This window comes from Mesoplodon bidens (assembly GCF_964165515.1).
Source record: "Mesoplodon bidens genome assembly, chromosome: X".
Taxonomy (NCBI): domain Eukaryota; kingdom Metazoa; phylum Chordata; class Mammalia; order Artiodactyla; family Ziphiidae; genus Mesoplodon; species Mesoplodon bidens.
Window position 1 is genome coordinate 113,606,038 of NC_138163.1, and position 20,615 is coordinate 113,626,652.

General features: G+C 39.7%; 1 protein-coding gene across 5 annotated transcripts in view; it reads right to left on the reverse strand.

The window, feature by feature from the left end:
* The window catches only part of GK (glycerol kinase), a 75,515-nt gene that overhangs the window by 42,566 nt on the left and 12,334 nt on the right, over positions 1-20,615 (reverse strand). For 3 of the 5 annotated variants that reach the window (XM_081222366.1, XM_081222365.1, XM_081222364.1), the window contains exons 4-6: positions 14,888-14,965; positions 4,156-4,239; positions 730-806 (exon numbers count right to left, since the gene is read on the reverse strand). In XM_081222366.1, coding sequence (XP_081078492.1) covers positions 730-806; positions 4,156-4,239; positions 14,888-14,965 — 239 coding nt within the window. The remainder of the gene's footprint in view (positions 1-729; positions 807-4,155; positions 4,240-14,887; positions 14,966-20,615) is intronic. The other 2 variants (XM_081222367.1, XM_081222368.1) reach the window with 1 other exon arrangement.

The window sequence follows — 20,615 nt, forward strand, 5'->3', positions numbered from 1 at the left end:
TGGGTGGGTAACGGTAGGGGATGGTTTGTTAGACTGCTGCAATTAATGGGATTTGAGCACTAGCTTCAGAACCAAGAACCACAAGAAACTGCTATTTAAGAGTCCCACTGACAAATATAAAGGGAATAAACCAAAAAAAAAAAAATTGGAATTTCCTTTTGGACAGTAGGAGAAATTGGCCTTGACCTTGCTAAGAAAAGTACCTCGCCTGTTTCAAAAATTTTCTCTCCCTTCATTTATCTGAAGAGAGACCTATATAAGGACTGAAAATTAGGCATTTTTTATTGGCTTCTTCATATGAAGAAAGTGGAAGAGGAGTTCAAGTAAAGGCTGGAGTGTCTTCTAGTTTCTTTCCCTGAATCCAGATGCCTAAAAACTCAAAAGCACGCAGAGCTTTCTCTGATGGACAGTAAAAAAAAAAAAAAAAAAAAAAAAAAAAAAAAAAGAAGGATTTGGAAAGCACAGTGTAATTATAGGAAGCACTCCGTGAGGAGTGTGGTTTAAGCCACTGGGACACCTTATTATCGCCTCCAGCCTAGTTACCTTGGAATATTATTCCTCCAATCTACCACAGGGCAAGGAACATAGAAAGGTAATTATCTGTGGAGAAATATTCTATCAATTGTATCAAATAACTATTGTGCAGTAAGATGTAAGGTCTGGTGAAATCTCCAAACTTCTTTTGTTAAACAAGCATTTTTATAGTACACTTTTGAAGAGATCTCTTACCTTGACAAAGTTATTATTTCCTGGAATTCTTTTACTAAGACTCTCAACGGTAGACTGGGTTCTTAGGTCAAGCCACACTATAGACCAAAATACAATAATATGTATGAAAAACTTCATTTAAAAAATCAGATCTTAATGAAATCACTGTCAAGGATAGGAGACTGATTAGTTTCCATAAGCAATTAAAATGCTACGGCTTTCAAAAGACAGAAATTAGAAAATTAGAAATGAATGGGCATATTGTTAGAAGAGAGAATAAATTTATGAGGGAGAATTTGAAGATTTTATGCAAAGTTATAGGCCAAGTTAGGAGAACAATACATACCTTAGGGTGCTGATTTTGTATCCTTTTTTATAGAAAAAAATGAAAAAATTGCTTTGGATATGGATTTTCTAGGCATACATGAGTGCGGAGAAAATCTAAATGCTAGGCAGGCTAGTTTCCAGGTCAAAATGCACAGCCCAGGATCACCGTACCATGTATAAAGCATGTACCTTAGAAAAACTTGGTAGCAGTTTATGACAAAGTAGAGAACCTGATACTATTATAGAGGGGGAAAAAATAAGATTCAGTCGCTTATGTACAAAATGCTTATTTACATTAAACTCTTTCAAAGTAGGCTAGAATCCAGAATCGCTCCAAGAATTATTTAAAGGTCACCATTCTTTCTCCATGCTAGATTGTAAAAAACTCTCCATTTTAACAGATCGATGTTGTTTTCACTAAATAACTATCACCCACTTTCTGATCCCCCTAGTAGAAAGTTCTGTTCTGCTTTACAGCAGCAGGCTTGAGAAAGAGAATGCATTAAATAGTATACAGAGCAATTGCAAATGGTAAACAATAGGATCAGCTGAGCTTTATTTGTCAGATTTCAGGTTTGTACTTAACTTTTATAACTTTTAATCTGTGAGTGGTCACTCGATATTTTTAGGCACTGACTGTGCTCAGACGCCTCCTAAAAACACAGTTTATTTAAAGGGCACCAGGAAGATTATGCATGCTTGCCCGCTACACGTGTGAGTGCTGGCAGTTACTGTCTAGTTTGGCTGATCCTTAACTGTACTATTCCTTTCTCTTCATTTAAAAACCAGTTATTTCCTGTCCTGAATTTTATCCAATTCTTTTAAATTCCTTAAAGCATCATTTCCCTTGAGGGCTTGCCTGTGCTTGATTTTGACAGGGGCTACTTTGCATAAGAATTAAATCAGGGGCTTCAGGACACTATACTGCTTCCCAAAGGTGGGGAAAACTTTAAGAAAACAAGGCTCATCATAACCAAGGAAACAGGACACAAAGAGGAAGACCATGGAAATACATAGCCTAGCAATGACACCTGCATTTGCTGCCCAGCACCCATTCCTCTTGCTGCTGGGAGCTGTATCTTTAATTCTCTTTAGGAAGTCAACTCTCCCTTATCCTCGGCCTGAGATTCAACCCTACCCCCAGGTCCAGTATCGTGTCCCCAGTGAGCGCGGTTCAGGAGAGGAGCAAATCAGGCTCTGATGTGCTCTGATGTGGTCAAATCAGCCCAACTGAGATTTGTGCTCAGTCTGCAAGCGTCCCTGTTCTCAGCTCAGCTTGGGAGTGTGTAGCTGGGCCTGCTGCCCTCTTGAATAGACAGCTGAATCGGCCACATCTGGAGCCAACCCAGAAGACACAGACTTGCGGGGTATCCAGGCGATACTGTCTGACTTGAGAATCAAACAGCACCCGAACTAAGCTACTTGTAGAATTCCCTTTTTTCCCCTTATAACTTCACTTACTTGGGGTTCAGTTTTCTATTACTTGCCCTGTGATTGATACAGCCATTAGCAGCAGCATTGTGGAGTTGGCAAGGTCTCCCATGTCCAGGGAACAAGGGAAATCTGCTTTGTACACAGTGGTATTGTGCGACTGTGACAGAGGTGGACCTTCCTCATAGGCAAGCAACCTTAGCAGGTGTTGAAGGCTTAACCAGAGGAGTTGGGAAAAGTAGAGGAGGCCGACAGAAAAGTTTTAAACCTATGACAGGTAGAATTAACAGCACATCTCAATCCTCAGGTGTTTGAAACTACAGTGGGCTAGGGGTTTAAAAATCCGTGTATTAATAGTTTCCATTACCTACTTTACAAAAATGAAATAAGATGCATTAGGATGGAAAATGTCAGCATTCACTGAACTCTGTAGGATAAATATTGACCTGTGAAACTTTGTTTTAGTTATGCTGGCTTGCTGAATCATGAGGTAAAATCAATTTCTTACCAAGGGACATGAAAACCACTGCTCTAGGCTTTTTGTTTACTGACTCAAAACCTTCCAGATCAGCATTTTTTGATATTTAAATGGACATAAAAATCACTAGGGAGCTTAAAGATAAACCCCACTCCCAGAAATTCTTGGATAGTAGGTCTGGGGAGGGGGCCCCAGAAATATACCTTTTAAATAGATGCCCCTCCCGTTTAAGAAACACTGCAGTGGTTTAAGACTCAACATCAGTGGTTCTGATCCAGAAAGCACACCAGAACCAACTAGAAAACTTTGAAATCACATATCCCGGTCCCTACATTGTAGGATTCTGGTTGCAAGTCCAGGCAAGGAAGGCCTGAGTCTTTCTACCTGTGTTATTCAGTGTTATACTAAAGCTTGAGAAACTCTTTTTTTAGGGCATGTTCTTTAGGATACTGAATTTGTTCCAATCATTAATTTAAAAACAAAACTAAAGACAAACTGATGATCAAGTGGCTCTCTGAGTCCCAGGGGCTCTGTGATTCTACTGTTCCTTGACAAGGACTACTTAAGAAATTGGGCACTATACTCCTCACTTGAAAGCTTCCAAGTAGCCACAGTGGTATCTGCAGAATGAACCCCGCACCAAAAGGAGTCAAAACACCGGAGGTGAAATCTACATCCTCTGGCTTTGCCACCAACCAGCTATGTGACCCAAGCAAGTCATGTTACCCTTCACGGCCTTGGGTTTCTGGAATATAAAATAAGGCAGTTTGGACTAGATGGTCTCAAAAGTCCCTCTCCTTCCATTATTCCATGATCACAGAAGGCTGGCATAATTTTTACTTTGTTTTTATAACCCAAGAGTTTAAAGCAATTAGAATACATGGAATGAATTAGTAAAACTGCCAAAGAGAAAAATGTCAGTGGTCGGTATACTACTAAGCAATTCACAAATGCTCAAAATTAACTGAATTAAGAACAAAAAAAATTAGACAACTCATTAAAGAAGCTAAGATGGCAGAATTACATTTGCAGAATAAGAGACCAAAAGCCAAAGAGAAGACCCCAAGCTGGAGGACTAAGCCCCTCTTGGAGATAATTTCTGAGAACAATCAAAAGAAGTGCCAGATCCAGATCCAGCAGCAGCAGTCAATTTCCCCCAGTGTGTCTGAGTTGGAAGGCCGGGAAGTGAGCAAGTGCCAGAGCACCAATACCTGAGGAAGCGCCAGCAGCTGGAACTGAAGAGCCAGAGGGAACAACGGCAACTGGATCTGAAGGGCCAGGAGAAACTGGAGCAGCTGGAGCATTAGGAGAAATAATGGCAATTCATGCTAGAGATGACCAGGTTCAAGGTTTGTGTTTTCTTGCTGACCATTTAGGAAATGGTAGATCACATGGGCAAGTTCATCAGGATGAACATTTTCCTACACATTTAAGCGTAGAAAAAGAGAAGGAAGAGACATGGAGTAGAAGGGGAACAGAGGCATTCCAGTCAGAGTCTCTGGTTCAATAGCATTTCCGTTTGGACAAAGACCAGGTAAATATCTGCTTCTTGTTCAGGGTGACTCTTCCCTACCTTGTCACAAATCTGCATCCTAGTTAGGAAAGTGGCTCAGTTGACTTTCACCCAACCACTATGGAAGGCTATGTGATGCAGTGAGAGAGTGCATCCCTAAGGGACTTCTGAAAGGAATGCTAAGGAGCATTAGCATTGTAGCAGTGCTACAATGTCTGTCTGCTGGGGCCACCTGCAGAAAGACATAAATGGGTGGCTTTGGGAAGGCACAGCTCCAGGAAAGCACTTCCCTGGTAGGGTGGCAGGAGATGAAGTTCATCTCCACAAAAAGCAACAGCATATCTAAAGGGAACAGGGAATTGCTAAGTTCCAAAGTGATTCGGAAAAATATCAGAAAAAGGAAAATAGAGTCCAGAATACCATACAGCCTGTTTCTAGAACACATGTCCCTTACTTAGACCAAATAAATTGGATTTAAATGGTTCAGACCACCAAGCGAATAGGTTAAAAAAACCCAACTTGGGTGATCTGAAATTTTTATTTGTATTAAATAAAGTCACATCCAATATATGTCTGGTGGATTTAGTTTGTTCTGAAAACAAAGTTTTAAGAGTGAAGAAAAATGCAGTTGCCTCAAAGCCCATGGACCAAGGTTAGTGATGTAGTGACAGCATAGAGGAAGAAATCATTTTTAGAATATTTAGAAGTTTGCATCAGTTTTGGTTAGTCATAACAATAGAAGGGAAATATACCTAAGGAAAAAAAAATAAGCAAACACACTAAAGATAAACTAAATTATTTTCAGTTGACTAGAAGCAAAGGCAAATAATACACCTCTGGATGGTTTGCTATGAGGCGCTACTGGCCTGACAGAAAGGGAGATGAAGGTAAGGCTCCAGGTTTTGGAACACACCCTAAGCAAAGACTGCTAACAGTTATACAAAGTGTTATTGGGTCGTTTTGCCCACAGTAGACATTACATCTAGTAAACCAGATTTAATTGCTATGTGTTACCACTAGCCAAAAGTTAAGCTATTTGTTAAGCTGGGTAAGAGGTCATTTGCAAAGGGAAAGAGGCTGTCCCTCACCTGATGACATTTCCAGAAATCAGGTGGGGCCGAAAGAAAGGTGGAGAGTTGGGGAGGGGGGTGAATTAAAACATGCATGTCAAACTTTGGGGGCTGAAACCTACTTCAGCTCTTAGGTGTATAAATGCCAAAATGCCAATGGCTGACATGAGTGTGTGTGGCCCCAGGTAAGCTCTGCATTTTCCCTAAGAACACCTGTTGTATATAAATCAGCCATTTCATCTGGCATCCCTGGACTGAAAAGGCTATCATCTAATTCAGAACAGTGGCCATGTTCTGAACACTTACTGAAGGCTTATAGTCTGCTAGGCACTGTTTTTTTTTTTTTTTTTTTTTTTTTTTTTTGCGGTACACGGGCCTCTCACTGCTGTGGCCTCTCCCGTTGCGGAGCACAGGCTCCAGACGCGCAGGCTCAGTGGCCATGGCTCACGGGCCCAGCCGCTCTGCGGCACATGGGATCTTCCCGGACCAGCGCATGAACCCGCGTCCCCTGCATCGGCAGGCGGACTCTCAACCACTGCGCCACCAGGGAAGCCCTGGTGGTTTTCTTTAGTGTACTAAAGTTCTCTTTAGTACAGTAAAGTATAATGTACTGAAGTATACTAAGTATACCATAGTCACTCAAAATTAGTGACTCTTGCCTTCCTGGATATTAGTCCCTACTACGAATAATATTTTTATATTAAATCATGAATTATGCTCTACAGAAAGCTACCGAGATGAGGGTCATATTGCACTAGGCTTGCCGTGTACACCAATCAACTTCAATAGTGAGTGACGGAACCTGGACAAGAAGAGGGGAAAGAGCTGGGCCATCCTAGTTAGGCCAGAACGTTTCACCGGTAACATTAGTGAAATGTGAATATGAACACACTAAATATCAATTGATTCAAGCCTTCCCCCACTCAACATCTGAACCACCTGTGTAGTTTTGTGCTTCTTTATCAATTTAGTCTATGGTGCATTTGTAAACCCAAACCTTCTTTTCAATACTACTTAGAAGACAGCAAGGCCTGTAGACCACTAAAAAAGGGTTGGTTTTGGAAGGAAAAGGCTTAGAAAAAGGTGGGGGTGCAGGGAATTCTTTGGAAAATAGTGATGAAGATAATGCTAAGAGGGAGAGAAAAAAGTGCCAGAGGGATGAGGAAAACTAAAGGTAGGGGAGAGAAGTCAAAGGCCTGCTTCATTCAGATCCAGGGCCACAAAGCTGCTGCAATCCACCTGTGAGGCCATCATGGTAAATGGCTGCATCATGGCACAGTGACTGGGAAGCAGGGATGCATTTTACCTATATCTCAGATACCATACCAGTGTTCACCTCGCCTATCACAGAACTAACACATGAATTCTAAAACAATATGAAACTTCTAAAACAGGCCACCTCTACTCTCATAAGCATACCATTATAAAAGATGCCAGTAAACAAATACACCTTTATTGTGAGGAAGAACAAATAGCCTTTCTCAGTCTTCAACTTCTTCACCTAGCCTATTTCATGTCCACTAATAGGCTCCTAAAATTCTCCTCTCTGTTACTGTACGGGGGGTGAGTGAGTGGATTGCTTATCGAGGACTCCAAGCCATAAAAATGGCGACACAAAAGGCAATTAAAAAATGTAGACTGCCCCTCTCATTTGCTTGTCTATAACAAATACTGCTCATCAGTTATATAATTTACTAAGTAAAGAGAGAGAAGAATGAAGAGGAGCAGGATAGGCCTTCAGTGACAGAGATTTACAAGAGAGAGGGACAAGGAAGGAAGAAAACATATGGGGGGGGGTAAAAGCAGAAAACCCACAGGCTCTGATATAAAAAAAGACAAAGAAGCTCAAAGACAAAGATATGTAAAAATTTGATTCTGTTTCCATCAATCCCACCTTGTGTTGTTTTAAGATAAAGCTGCTAAAGATTTAATATTGTGTTGATATTCTCAACTGAAAACTTGCACAGAGATATGACACCTTAGTGTTTTCCTAGATGGAATAAAACTGGAGGCAGAAATCTACCCTTGTCATTACTTAGTGGCTTCTCTTCCCAGCTAATTACTCTTCTGTCATCCTTTTCTATGCCCCTTCCTCATCTATCCTCCAAATTCCTATCCGTAGCCTCTGTGTCACAAAGGCAAGCATGGTGATTGCCTGGTTTGTCACTATATGCCTAGGGGTCATCACAGAACCTGTCTACAGAAAGGTACCTAAACTTCTGTTGAATCAATTGATTTTACCTTCATTCCTATGGTGAATTCTTCTGTAATAAACTGAGACTATCTAAGTTAGCAACTTTTAAGTCTACATTTTGAACAACCTCTTCACAACAGAGCTACAAATTCTAACTGTCCAGAAATGAGCTTTGATTGCAAGTCCAATATTAACCTTGTCCAAGAAAGAAAGCCGTTTTTCTCCCACGTTGGTACTCTTTAAATATTACTTAATTTCCTTCTGTTCTCTCGGGCTAAAAATCTTGCAGCCCTGTTTTATTTTTGCCTCATCTTTATGCCCTATTCAATTTCCAAACATACCAGCTGCATCTTTCCTCTGAAAGGTCTGGCAAAGTTGTCTCTCCATTCTTACCGCTCTAATCCCATTAGCTCATTAGCAGTCTCAATTAACTCCTTTGCTAGATTTTACTGAAGAGAGCAATCTTGTCCTTTTTAATATAATTACTTACATGTCTGGATATAAATGCTTTCTATTTGTCCTTCCTTCCTGTTTCTACTCCTTTTTCTTTCCTTTCTTGCCTTCTTTTTTACAGTCATTCCATTTTCCCCCTTTGTAAGCTTGTGACTTATACATTATTCACTCTTTTACTGCTTACCCTAGAGATTACAACATGCATCCTTGACAATACTGGGACCACAAGACACTTTAACCTCATCTACCCCATATTCCTTTCATGTACTACTGTTGCCATGTAGTATTTGAAATTTTAATATATTTTGAATATCACAATACATTATTTCTTTATACAGTCAAAACTCATTTAGATTGACCTACATATTTACCCTTTCTAGGCCTCTGCATTCCTTCCTGCATTGCCAAATTTCCACCTGAGAACATTTTTTCCTTCTACCAGAAAAACATTATTTAGTTTTTTTTTTAGTAGGGGTTTGCTTGTAATGATTCCTATAAGTCTCTGTTTGTCTTTGCCTTTGTATTTCACCTTCATTTCTTAAGGATATTTTCACTAAATATAGAATTCTAGGTTCACGTTATTGTCTTTTAGCACTTTAAAGATTTCATTCCATTGTACTCTGTTTCTTTGAGAAATCAGCTGAAAGTTTTAGTGTTGGTCTCTTGAAGGTCATATCCTCTGGCTACTTTAAAATCATTTTTATCTTCAGGTCTCAGCATATGTTTGTGTACGGCTTTATGTGTATTTATCTTGCCTGGGGAATCATAGTGCTTCTTAAATTTGTGGCGTGATATCTTTCAACAGTTTTGAAAAACTTTTATCATCTATCTCTCTTTCCTTTTCTTTTGGGTCTCCAATTACAAATATGTTGGACCTTCTTACCTTACCCCATATTTCTCTTGGATTCTTTTCTGTATTTTCTAAACCTTTGTCTCTCTGTGCTTCAGTCTAGATATTTACTTCTGATCTCCCTTCCAGTTCACTAACTCAGCTGTGTCTAATACGATGTAAAACTCATCAACTGAGTTTAATACAGTTCTAGAATTTCGATCTTTAAATTTCCATTTCTTTGCTAAGATTATCACTCAATGATTTCCTTGAACATGTAGATGATGGTTATTTTAAAGTCTGATAACTCTAATATCAGGATTTCTTATTGGTCTGCTTCTAATGTCAGTTGTTTCTTTTGGTTTTCAGTCATTCTGTTTTGAATGCCTGATATTTTTAAAATAGAAAACTAAAAATTGTAGAAGAAAAAGGAATGAGTAAATAAGCACATCTCAAAAAGTTTTTCTGGTAAAATATTTACTGAGATCCTTCACTTACGCATAACTTCAACTAACCTAGTTGCATTATTTTAAAATGACAACTCAAAGTCCAAAGCTGCATTTTTACAATTCAAAGTTTAGAATTTAACAGGAACTTTCTGGTTCCTGTGAGTAGGACCTTCCTTTCACGAGGGGTAAAACAAAAAGTAAAACCTTAACTAGTATAAGAAGTTGGCTAACATTGGTCTGTGAAAGAATACTCTCCTAGATACTAGCCATTAAAATTGTAATACCCTGCTTATATTCAAAATGGGCTGCTCATGAGAATGAGAACAAAATAAAGCTTTAAAAGAGGTACTTTTGTGTAAGAGAACCTTTGGTTGCAATTCTTTGACCTTTTTTGTGTCTTGAATTTTTTATCACAGACACAGAAGACATACTAAATGCTTTCTTATAACACAATAACATTAAAGACCTTCATTTTTTTTTTTTTTTTTTTTTTTGCGGTAGGCGGGCCTCTCACTGTTGTGGCCTCTCCCCTTGCAGAGCACAGGCTCCGGATGCGCAGGCTCAGCAGCCATGGCTCACGGGCCTAGCCGCTCTGCGGCATGTGGGATCTTCCCAGACCGGGGCACGAACCCGTGTCCCCTGCATCGGCAGGCGGACTCTCAACCACTGCGCCACCAGGGAAGCCCTGGTGGTTTTCTTTAGTGTACTAAAGTTCTCTTTAGTACAGTAAAGTATAATGTACTGAAGTATACTAAGTATACCATAGTCACTCAAAATTAGTGACTCTTGCCTTCCTGGATATTAGTCCCTACTACGAATAATATTTTTATATTAAATCATGAATTATGCTCTACAGAAAGCTACCGAGATGAGGGTCATATTGCACTAGGCTTGCCGTGTACACCAATCAACTTCAATAGTGAGTGACGGAACCTGGACAAGAAGAGGGGAAAGAGCTGGGCCATCCTAGTTAGGCCAGAACGTTTCACCGGTAACATTAGTGAAATGTGAATATGAACACACTAAATATCAATTGATTCAAGCCTTCCCCCACTCAACATCTGAACCACCTGTGTAGTTTTGTGCTTCTTTATCAATTTAGTCTATGGTGCATTTGTAAACCCAAACCTTCTTTTCAATACTACTTAGAAGACAGCAAGGCCTGTAGACCACTAAAAAAGGGTTGGTTTTGGAAGGAAAAGGCTTAGAAAAAGGTGGGGGTGCAGGGAATTCTTTGGAAAATAGTGATGAAGATAATGCTAAGAGGGAGAGAAAAAAGTGCCAGAGGGATGAGGAAAACTAAAGGTAGGGGAGAGAAGTCAAAGGCCTGCTTCATTCAGATCCAGGGCCACAAAGCTGCTGCAATCCACCTGTGAGGCCATCATGGTAAATGGCTGCATCATGGCACAGTGACTGGGAAGCAGGGATGCATTTTACCTATATCTCAGATACCATACCAGTGTTCACCTCGCCTATCACAGAACTAACACATGAATTCTAAAACAATATGAAACTTCTAAAACAGGCCACCTCTACTCTCATAAGCATACCATTATAAAAGATGCCAGTAAACAAATACACCTTTATTGTGAGGAAGAACAAATAGCCTTTCTCAGTCTTCAACTTCTTCACCTAGCCTATTTCATGTCCACTAATAGGCTCCTAAAATTCTCCTCTCTGTTACTGTACGGGGGGTGAGTGAGTGGATTGCTTATCGAGGACTCCAAGCCATAAAAATGGCGACACAAAAGGCAATTAAAAAATGTAGACTGCCCCTCTCATTTGCTTGTCTATAACAAATACTGCTCATCAGTTATATAATTTACTAAGTAAAGAGAGAGAAGAATGAAGAGGAGCAGGATAGGCCTTCAGTGACAGAGATTTACAAGAGAGAGGGACAAGGAAGGAAGAAAACATATGGGGGGGGGTAAAAGCAGAAAACCCACAGGCTCTGATATAAAAAAAGACAAAGAAGCTCAAAGACAAAGATATGTAAAAATTTGATTCTGTTTCCATCAATCCCACCTTGTGTTGTTTTAAGATAAAGCTGCTAAAGATTTAATATTGTGTTGATATTCTCAACTGAAAACTTGCACAGAGATATGACACCTTAGTGTTTTCCTAGATGGAATAAAACTGGAGGCAGAAATCTACCCTTGTCATTACTTAGTGGCTTCTCTTCCCAGCTAATTACTCTTCTGTCATCCTTTTCTATGCCCCTTCCTCATCTATCCTCCAAATTCCTATCCGTAGCCTCTGTGTCACAAAGGCAAGCATGGTGATTGCCTGGTTTGTCACTATATGCCTAGGGGTCATCACAGAACCTGTCTACAGAAAGGTACCTAAACTTCTGTTGAATCAATTGATTTTACCTTCATTCCTATGGTGAATTCTTCTGTAATAAACTGAGACTATCTAAGTTAGCAACTTTTAAGTCTACATTTTGAACAACCTCTTCACAACAGAGCTACAAATTCTAACTGTCCAGAAATGAGCTTTGATTGCAAGTCCAATATTAACCTTGTCCAAGAAAGAAAGCCGTTTTTCTCCCACGTTGGTACTCTTTAAATATTACTTAATTTCCTTCTGTTCTCTCGGGCTAAAAATCTTGCAGCCCTGTTTTATTTTTGCCTCATCTTTATGCCCTATTCAATTTCCAAACATACCAGCTGCATCTTTCCTCTGAAAGGTCTGGCAAAGTTGTCTCTCCATTCTTACCGCTCTAATCCCATTAGCTCATTAGCAGTCTCAATTAACTCCTTTGCTAGATTTTACTGAAGAGAGCAATCTTGTCCTTTTTAATATAATTACTTACATGTCTGGATATAAATGCTTTCTATTTGTCCTTCCTTCCTGTTTCTACTCCTTTTTCTTTCCTTTCTTGCCTTCTTTTTTACAGTCATTCCATTTTCCCCCTTTGTAAGCTTGTGACTTATACATTATTCACTCTTTTACTGCTTACCCTAGAGATTACAACATGCATCCTTGACAATACTGGGACCACAAGACACTTTAACCTCATCTACCCCATATTCCTTTCATGTACTACTGTTGCCATGTAGTATTTGAAATTTTAATATATTTTGAATATCACAATACATTATTTCTTTATACAGTCAAAACTCATTTAGATTGACCTACATATTTACCCTTTCTAGGCCTCTGCATTCCTTCCTGCATTGCCAAATTTCCACCTGAGAACATTTTTTCCTTCTACCAGAAAAACATTATTTAGTTTTTTTTTTAGTAGGGGTTTGCTTGTAATGATTCCTATAAGTCTCTGTTTGTCTTTGCCTTTGTATTTCACCTTCATTTCTTAAGGATATTTTCACTAAATATAGAATTCTAGGTTCACGTTATTGTCTTTTAGCACTTTAAAGATTTCATTCCATTGTACTCTGTTTCTTTGAGAAATCAGCTGAAAGTTTTAGTGTTGGTCTCTTGAAGGTCATATCCTCTGGCTACTTTAAAATCATTTTTATCTTCAGGTCTCAGCATATGTTTGTGTACGGCTTTATGTGTATTTATCTTGCCTGGGGAATCATAGTGCTTCTTAAATTTGTGGCGTGATATCTTTCAACAGTTTTGAAAAACTTTTATCATCTATCTCTCTTTCCTTTTCTTTTGGGTCTCCAATTACAAATATGTTGGACCTTCTTACCTTACCCCATATTTCTCTTGGATTCTTTTCTGTATTTTCTAAACCTTTGTCTCTCTGTGCTTCAGTCTAGATATTTACTTCTGATCTCCCTTCCAGTTCACTAACTCAGCTGTGTCTAATACGATGTAAAACTCATCAACTGAGTTTAATACAGTTCTAGAATTTCGATCTTTAAATTTCCATTTCTTTGCTAAGATTATCACTCAATGATTTCCTTGAACATGTAGATGATGGTTATTTTAAAGTCTGATAACTCTAATATCAGGATTTCTTATTGGTCTGCTTCTAATGTCAGTTGTTTCTTTTGGTTTTCAGTCATTCTGTTTTGAATGCCTGATATTTTTAAAATAGAAAACTAAAAATTGTAGAAGAAAAAGGAATGAGTAAATAAGCACATCTCAAAAAGTTTTTCTGGTAAAATATTTACTGAGATCCTTCACTTACGCATAACTTCAACTAACCTAGTTGCATTATTTTAAAATGACAACTCAAAGTCCAAAGCTGCATTTTTACAATTCAAAGTTTAGAATTTAACAGGAACTTTCTGGTTCCTGTGAGTAGGACCTTCCTTTCACGAGGGGTAAAACAAAAAGTAAAACCTTAACTAGTATAAGAAGTTGGCTAACATTGGTCTGTGAAAGAATACTCTCCTAGATACTAGCCATTAAAATTGTAATACCCTGCTTATATTCAAAATGGGCTGCTCATGAGAATGAGAACAAAATAAAGCTTTAAAAGAGGTACTTTTGTGTAAGAGAACCTTTGGTTGCAATTCTTTGACCTTTTTTGTGTCTTGAATTTTTTATCACAGACACAGAAGACATACTAAATGCTTTCTTATAACACAATAACATTAAAGACCTTCATTTTTTATAAAGATTATTTTCAAAGGAATTCACACTACTCTTACAAGGCACCTTGTTAGTATATTTTCTGCTTGAATATCACTTTTTTCCAATCAATACTAAAGTAACTAAATATATCACTAAAGTAACTGTAAAGTAAAAAGAGCTCACTCTATAAATCATCCCATCTCTGACAACTTCTACCTCCACTATCCAACCCACAACCTGTTACTTTATTGACAAAAAAATTGTGCTTTGCTATTTGTGACAGAATAACACCTTTTAGCGACTATATTTAGAACGAAACTTTCCTTTTAGCAAGTGACAGTGTCATTCAGTGCTCAACTGTCATGTGCTACTAAGAGTGAGGCTAAAATATACCCATGGTTATTTACATTTAATAAGATGTGATATCTAATGGTGGTATATTTGAGATTGAGCTTTTGAACCCCTGCTGAAATAGCCAAGTTTGTAGCAGAAGGAGCTAAAATTTTGACATTTTATTTTCATAAGCTCAACAGAGTCGATTCAAATTTCTAGATGGGAAGAACAAGTATACAAGTACTTTATGGAAAGGTAGAGAAGGGAATGGGGACATCTGTAATCTTGATTTTTGAGGGGAGGAGGAGGTGAGATCCCTTTCAGGTGTCAGAAACAGCAGGGATTATAAAAAGTTCTGGCAACAATGACTCATTTGTATAATACAAATTATCAGGAAGGGGCAAGCATAGGAAAGAGTTAATTCAAATTGGGAATAACTATCTGAAAATGGTAAATATATAACAACTCATTTCTTAGAGGACTCTTCAGCCCAACCCATGAGATTACAGGGAACATGACTACATGCTTTGTTAGCCAGATGTTTTAGTATGACAACACCTGCAAGTGGAGAAAGGCCTTGAGTTTGACATCCATGCACAACAGCTTACCCACAGCATTGTAGAGAGGCTCTCCAGTTAACTTGTCCCAGACTACAGTGGTTTCCCTCTGGTTACTGACACCAATAGCTTTAAAGAGAAAGTTAAACAGAAAGGATTAAAAAAACAAGCAGAAATCTGAGGATAGTTCTCACTTTTTTTTTTTTACAGGCACAACTAAACATAAAAATTTGAAAAAAAACATTTGGAACGTCTGTGGTGGTATTGAGTTGATTTTCTTTCACTGGCCCAGGCAAAGCGAACCACCAATGTCAACTACTTCTTTTTCTTTCTACAGACTTCTTCCTGCTTCACTACCAGCACACCATTACATGGACCCAGATCAATAGCCAAATAAAAGACTCTCAGGTTGCCTTATAAATAGGGAATGCAGTAACTTCCCAAATTTACAATACCCAATTTATCATGCTGAGGAGACCAACAATAACCTCATTCGTTTATTTACTAACTGCCACAAGAAATTTCCCTCCGTGTGTGTGTGTGCACACATGCCTATATTTTGAGAAAATAGTCATAGATAAAATCCTTCATGCTGGGCAAACTCATATTATGCTTAGTTAGAAATTCAGTTTTCTTCATGTATTTTAATAATGTTACAAGACATAGAGTTTGAGGGACTCCCCTGGTGGCAGAGTGGCTAAGACTCCATGCTCCCAATGCTGGGGATCTGGGTTCGATCCCTGGTCAGGGAACTAGATCCCACATGCATGCCGCAACTAAGAGTTCGCATGCCACAACTAAGGAGCCCATGTGCCACAACTAAGGAGCTGGCGAGCCACAACTAAGGAGCCCGTGAGCCGCAACTAAGACCCAGTGCAACCAACCAAACAAACAAACAAAGACATAGCGTTTGAATCAGGCATAAGTACAGTATGTGATGGCAATTACATTATACTAACCTATATACAACTCAAGGGCTATAGTTACAGTAAGTTACTATAAGTAAAATATTATTCCATACCATCTTATTCAATTCGGCTTGATTTGGCTAAATTGGAGGTTCTCAGACTTGGTTGTACATTAGAATCAACTGCAGAGCTTTTAAAAAATACCGGTGCCCAGGCCCTGACCCAAATCTTCTGATTTAACTAACCTGGGGTAGCATCTGAGCATTGGTATTTTTTCTTAATACTCCCCAGGTGATTCTCCTGTGTAGAGTTGCACACACTGGGCTAAAGGATGGAGCTTTTCCACAATTTAAGATTAGGACAGACCTTAAAGGCTACACAATCTCTGGAATTGCCTGTTATGTGAGCATTCAGACAGCACTTCTAGTGACAAGATACTCACTACCTCTCTCCAGGCAAACAAATCTCTACTGTACAGCTTTGCTATTTAAAAAGAATTTGTTTCCTCATCGCTTCCACCTATAGATCTTTGCCACATTCTTTGGAGATACAAAGAACAAGGTAAATCCTTCTTCCACATGTCAGTCTTTCACACTTGAAGCAGCTATTCTGTCCCTCCAGGCTTCTCTTCCCCTGCCTAGGCTAAACAGCCCAATTTCCTTCCACTGCCCCACCTCCATAGGGCATGGTTTAAAGTCCCTTCACCACCTCTCCTAGGAACATGCAACTATCTGTCCAAATTACTCAAGCTGTACACCCAGAATAAGACACACTAGGAATGTTCTGACCAACAGAGAGCTGAAGGGGACCAGCAGCTCCCTTGTTCTAAATAATCTTTATCCAACACAAATATATTTACTTTATTTAACACCTTTTCTAGAGGTATAAAGATGAATGAGATTCTACTACCAGGAAACCTAGAGGCATAGGGTAAAAGGAAGAGATTTGGGGGTGTTTTTTAAAAAATAGAAGGCCAAAAGGTCTGTAGGAATAAAGGAAGAGAAAGGAGAATGTGGGGGGAAAGGGGTCTGGAAATGTATGGGACACAGTCCTGATTGTTGTAGTGACAGGAAGGAATGGGATTAATACACAGGTGGAGGGAGGAGCCTCAGTAGGGTGGAAGGCTATTGCTTCCCTTGTGATGGAGGGAAGGGGGCAAGAGATCCGGCCATTAAGTACTGGGACAGGAAGTTGAGGAATTTAGACCCCAGAGCCTCAACTTTCTCTGCGAAGTAGAGCGCAAGGTTATCTGTGAATACAGGGACTGTGAAGCTTGGGTGCTATTCAACAGAGCTCAGGCTCTGAAGCCAGACTGCTGGGGTTCAAATTCCAACTCCTCCGCTTCCTAGCAGCGTGATCCTGGGTCTCAGTTTTATCTTCTGGAAAATGGAGATGATAAAAGTTCCCATCTTACAGGGTTACAAAAAGGAAAACCTAAGTTAATGCATATTAAAACAGTGCCTGGGACACAGTAACCACTCCACAAATGTCACTTATTGCTGCCATTCACTGTCATCATTGTTACACAGAGACTGGAGTACCAGTTGCAAAGAATGGGACTGAGCTAAGTGGGACACATAAAGGAATTCCCCAGCAGCACTGTGGGCACAGCAGAGGCTAGAGACCACGGCGGGACCCTGGCAATGGTTGTTAAGGTGGAGTATTGTGAACGTGATATGTGACAACTTTACAATGAGGGCTCACAATGAATTCATGGTCTACTAAACTCTCCTATTCTTCCCCACTGCATTAATTTCCCATTAACTAGCTGGCTGCTTCCTTAGTTGCAATCCTGGAGGTTCTTTTTTTTATAAATTTATTTATTTTATTTATTTTTGGCTGCATTGGGTCTTCACTGCTGCCCGCGGGCTTTCTCTAGTTGCGGCGAGCGGGGGCTACTCTTCGTTGTGGTGTGCGGGCTTCTCATTGCGGTGGCTTCTCTTGTTGCGGAGCACGGGCTCTAGGCGTGCGGGCTTCAGTAGTTGTGGCACGTGGACTCAGTAGTTGTGGCTCACGGGCTTAGTTGCTCTGCGGCATGTGGGATCTTCCCGGACCAGGGCTCGAACCTGTGTCCCCTGCATTGGCAGGTGGATTCTTAACCACTGTGCCACCAGGGAAGTCCCAATCCTGGAGTTTCTATTCTATGCCCTTCATGCTACCTTTCTTTATTGGCTCATTCTAACTGGTTGGTATTCAGAACATTATCTAGAGCTATTTCGATCTGATTCATTAGCCACAGGTTTCACTCTAACCACTTCTTCTTTCCCCTCTATCTTAATTTGGTTCCTTAGTGCCAAGCAAAATTGCTTTTCTTTCAGACAATCAAAGTCCAGTGAACCAGCTTCTCAGGATTCTCTTCCAGCCACAGAAAAGTCTAGTACTGGTTTCTCCCGACACAGGCCTTATGCATTGCCTCTGAACTTCTGAACTTCTAATTGTGCTAATTTCTTGGCATTTTTACCCTAATATCCTCTATGTTTTTCTATGTTTCTTAAAGAAAACTTTTCTGACTGCTAATCCCAGCACATGTGCTTCTCTTAATAGTTCCTAATTTTAATTCCTTCTTTTTCAGAATAACATGTTTAGGTTTTATAATCCTCCACCCTAGTTCACCTACCATAAGAGCAAATGAATGTGACATGCAAGTCTTTTAGCTACAGATACTAAAATCACTGGACAATATAAAACCTAACACATTACTCTCGTATCTAGCAGGTCCATGCTTCATCCATATATTCTTTTTCAGGGGATTTTTTTCCTCAAAACTGAGTGTCATTAGTACAATTAACTAGTTAAATGCTATATTCAGAATCTGGTTAAATTTTCCTTAATATTGCCTGTGAAAAGTTATAATCACAGTTAAGAAAATATACTTAGAAAAAAGCCTTTGGAAATACTCCAGAATGTTATCATTGTTGTCTTGGTGGAATTATAGATGACATGCACCCTTATTTAAAAATAAAATTATAATTTCTAATTGGAACACATTTCTGGAGAAAACAACAACAACAACCCAATAAACGCACATAGCAAAACAATGTGAGCCCCAGAGGAAGGCTCTGGGACTACTAAAAGAGCCATTGGGAAGGGGTAGAAAGCTTCCATGTCTGGCAGACGTGTGCTTGTGGCAAGTTATACCACTTGCAAGGGAGATGTGGCCATTGCTGGGAAGCCCTTTAGGACAAAGAGTGCCTTTCTGAGAGGCCGAGAGTCTCAGAGGCGAAGGAAAGGTGGGTGGATGTGTTGGCTAGGGCGAGGCAGTGGGTGTGCGGGCTTCCCTGTCCTCTAAGGGTGTGAGAACTACTATCTAACCTAATCACCGAGGACCTGATGCTCTCAACTTTGTAACAGTGTATGTTGTATTTTGCTTGTATCTCATGAGGGAGGATGAATGAGACTATTGGGTATTGTAACTCTTTATAGTTTGTATTTCCTTCAGTCCAGTGACAGGCAAACAGAGTGGCCCAGCCCTCTAAGCCAAGATGGAAAGAAGCAGCCCATTTACTTGTCTTGGGCTCACGTGAGCTGCTAAACTGGAAAGTGAACTTTAATTTTGGAGACATTGTTCATAGGGACCTGAAATCAACAAACTTTGGCAGATGAGGACAACTAAAACCAATGAAACTGGAGTTTGCCAAAGAAATACAACCAGCTATGATGAACTCAATGATTACCAGGTAAGATGATAAATGAATCACCCTTTAGCTGGAAAAAAACTCATTTCTTTGCCACTTTGGAACCAAAAACTCAAGTGGTTTTTGAGGTTATTATCACTGTGGCTCAGGAAAGAGAGCACTGGACCAGGAGACAGGGCAGTTGTGCTTTCATGTTATACCACCACTAAATAGCTACACGACCTGCAAAGGGTCCCTGTTCTCTCATTTGCAGCTAGGTCTAAGTGATGGAAGATCCTTTACAGCATTAGGGTTCTGTGACCTAGAGCTCTATATAGGCAAGCAAAAGCTTGGCCCTTGACAGTGCCAATTCAATACATTATCTGGGAAAAAAATTTTTTAACACAACTGGCCTGGTATGGAGGGGCTTGTGGAACGTTCTCTTCCTTGGCCATAGGCTGGTAGTTGTTGAGAAGGAAGTGCTGGGTCACTTTGGTTCAGGTATGGGTTTCACACTGGCCAGACACAGAGGAGCATAGAGCAGAGAGCTGTGTGCTCAGTATTCTTACAGACAGTGCAAGTGGAAGACAAGTGACCTGGACTGGAGTTATGTGTCATCTTCACGAACACCACAAAAACAAAGAGAAAAAAAGAATGCCACCTGAGTGGGTCCAGAAGGCCAACATGCCGCAGCCTACCTTACCTGAAAGGGAGGTAGAATGAGGTCAAAATCATGGCCAATGGCTCTGGAATCTACATCGTGAACATGGCATTCCGCCACCTAGATTATTTACATCACTGGTAATGGATATTTCGACAACAGAGTATGCTACTGAATGCCTCTTACATGTTTACACTGTTTAGACCATGAAAGCTGTGAGGACAGTTCAAGGAAATTGACCAACAATCACTTGGACACAGGACTCTAAAACTTGGTGAATGCAACTCTAAAAGAAGTTTGAAGTACTTCACTTAGATGTAGGGATAAAATGAAGGTAGGGTATTAAAAAAGTGTTAACAAAACTGTTATCAAATCGTACACGGGTATTTCTTGTAAAAATCTGCAGTAACAGAAATATCACTGTTACAATTTTCCATTAATCTGCGATTGGATTAACATGTTTCCCCCATTGGACAGCGGCACGACCCTATTTGTGCTCCACTGTTTCCCTAGCACACCTAGCACATCATAGGCACTCTGAGTTTGCTGAATGACTGGTCTTGATTATACTTAGCCTTTTTTAAAGTGAGTTTTAG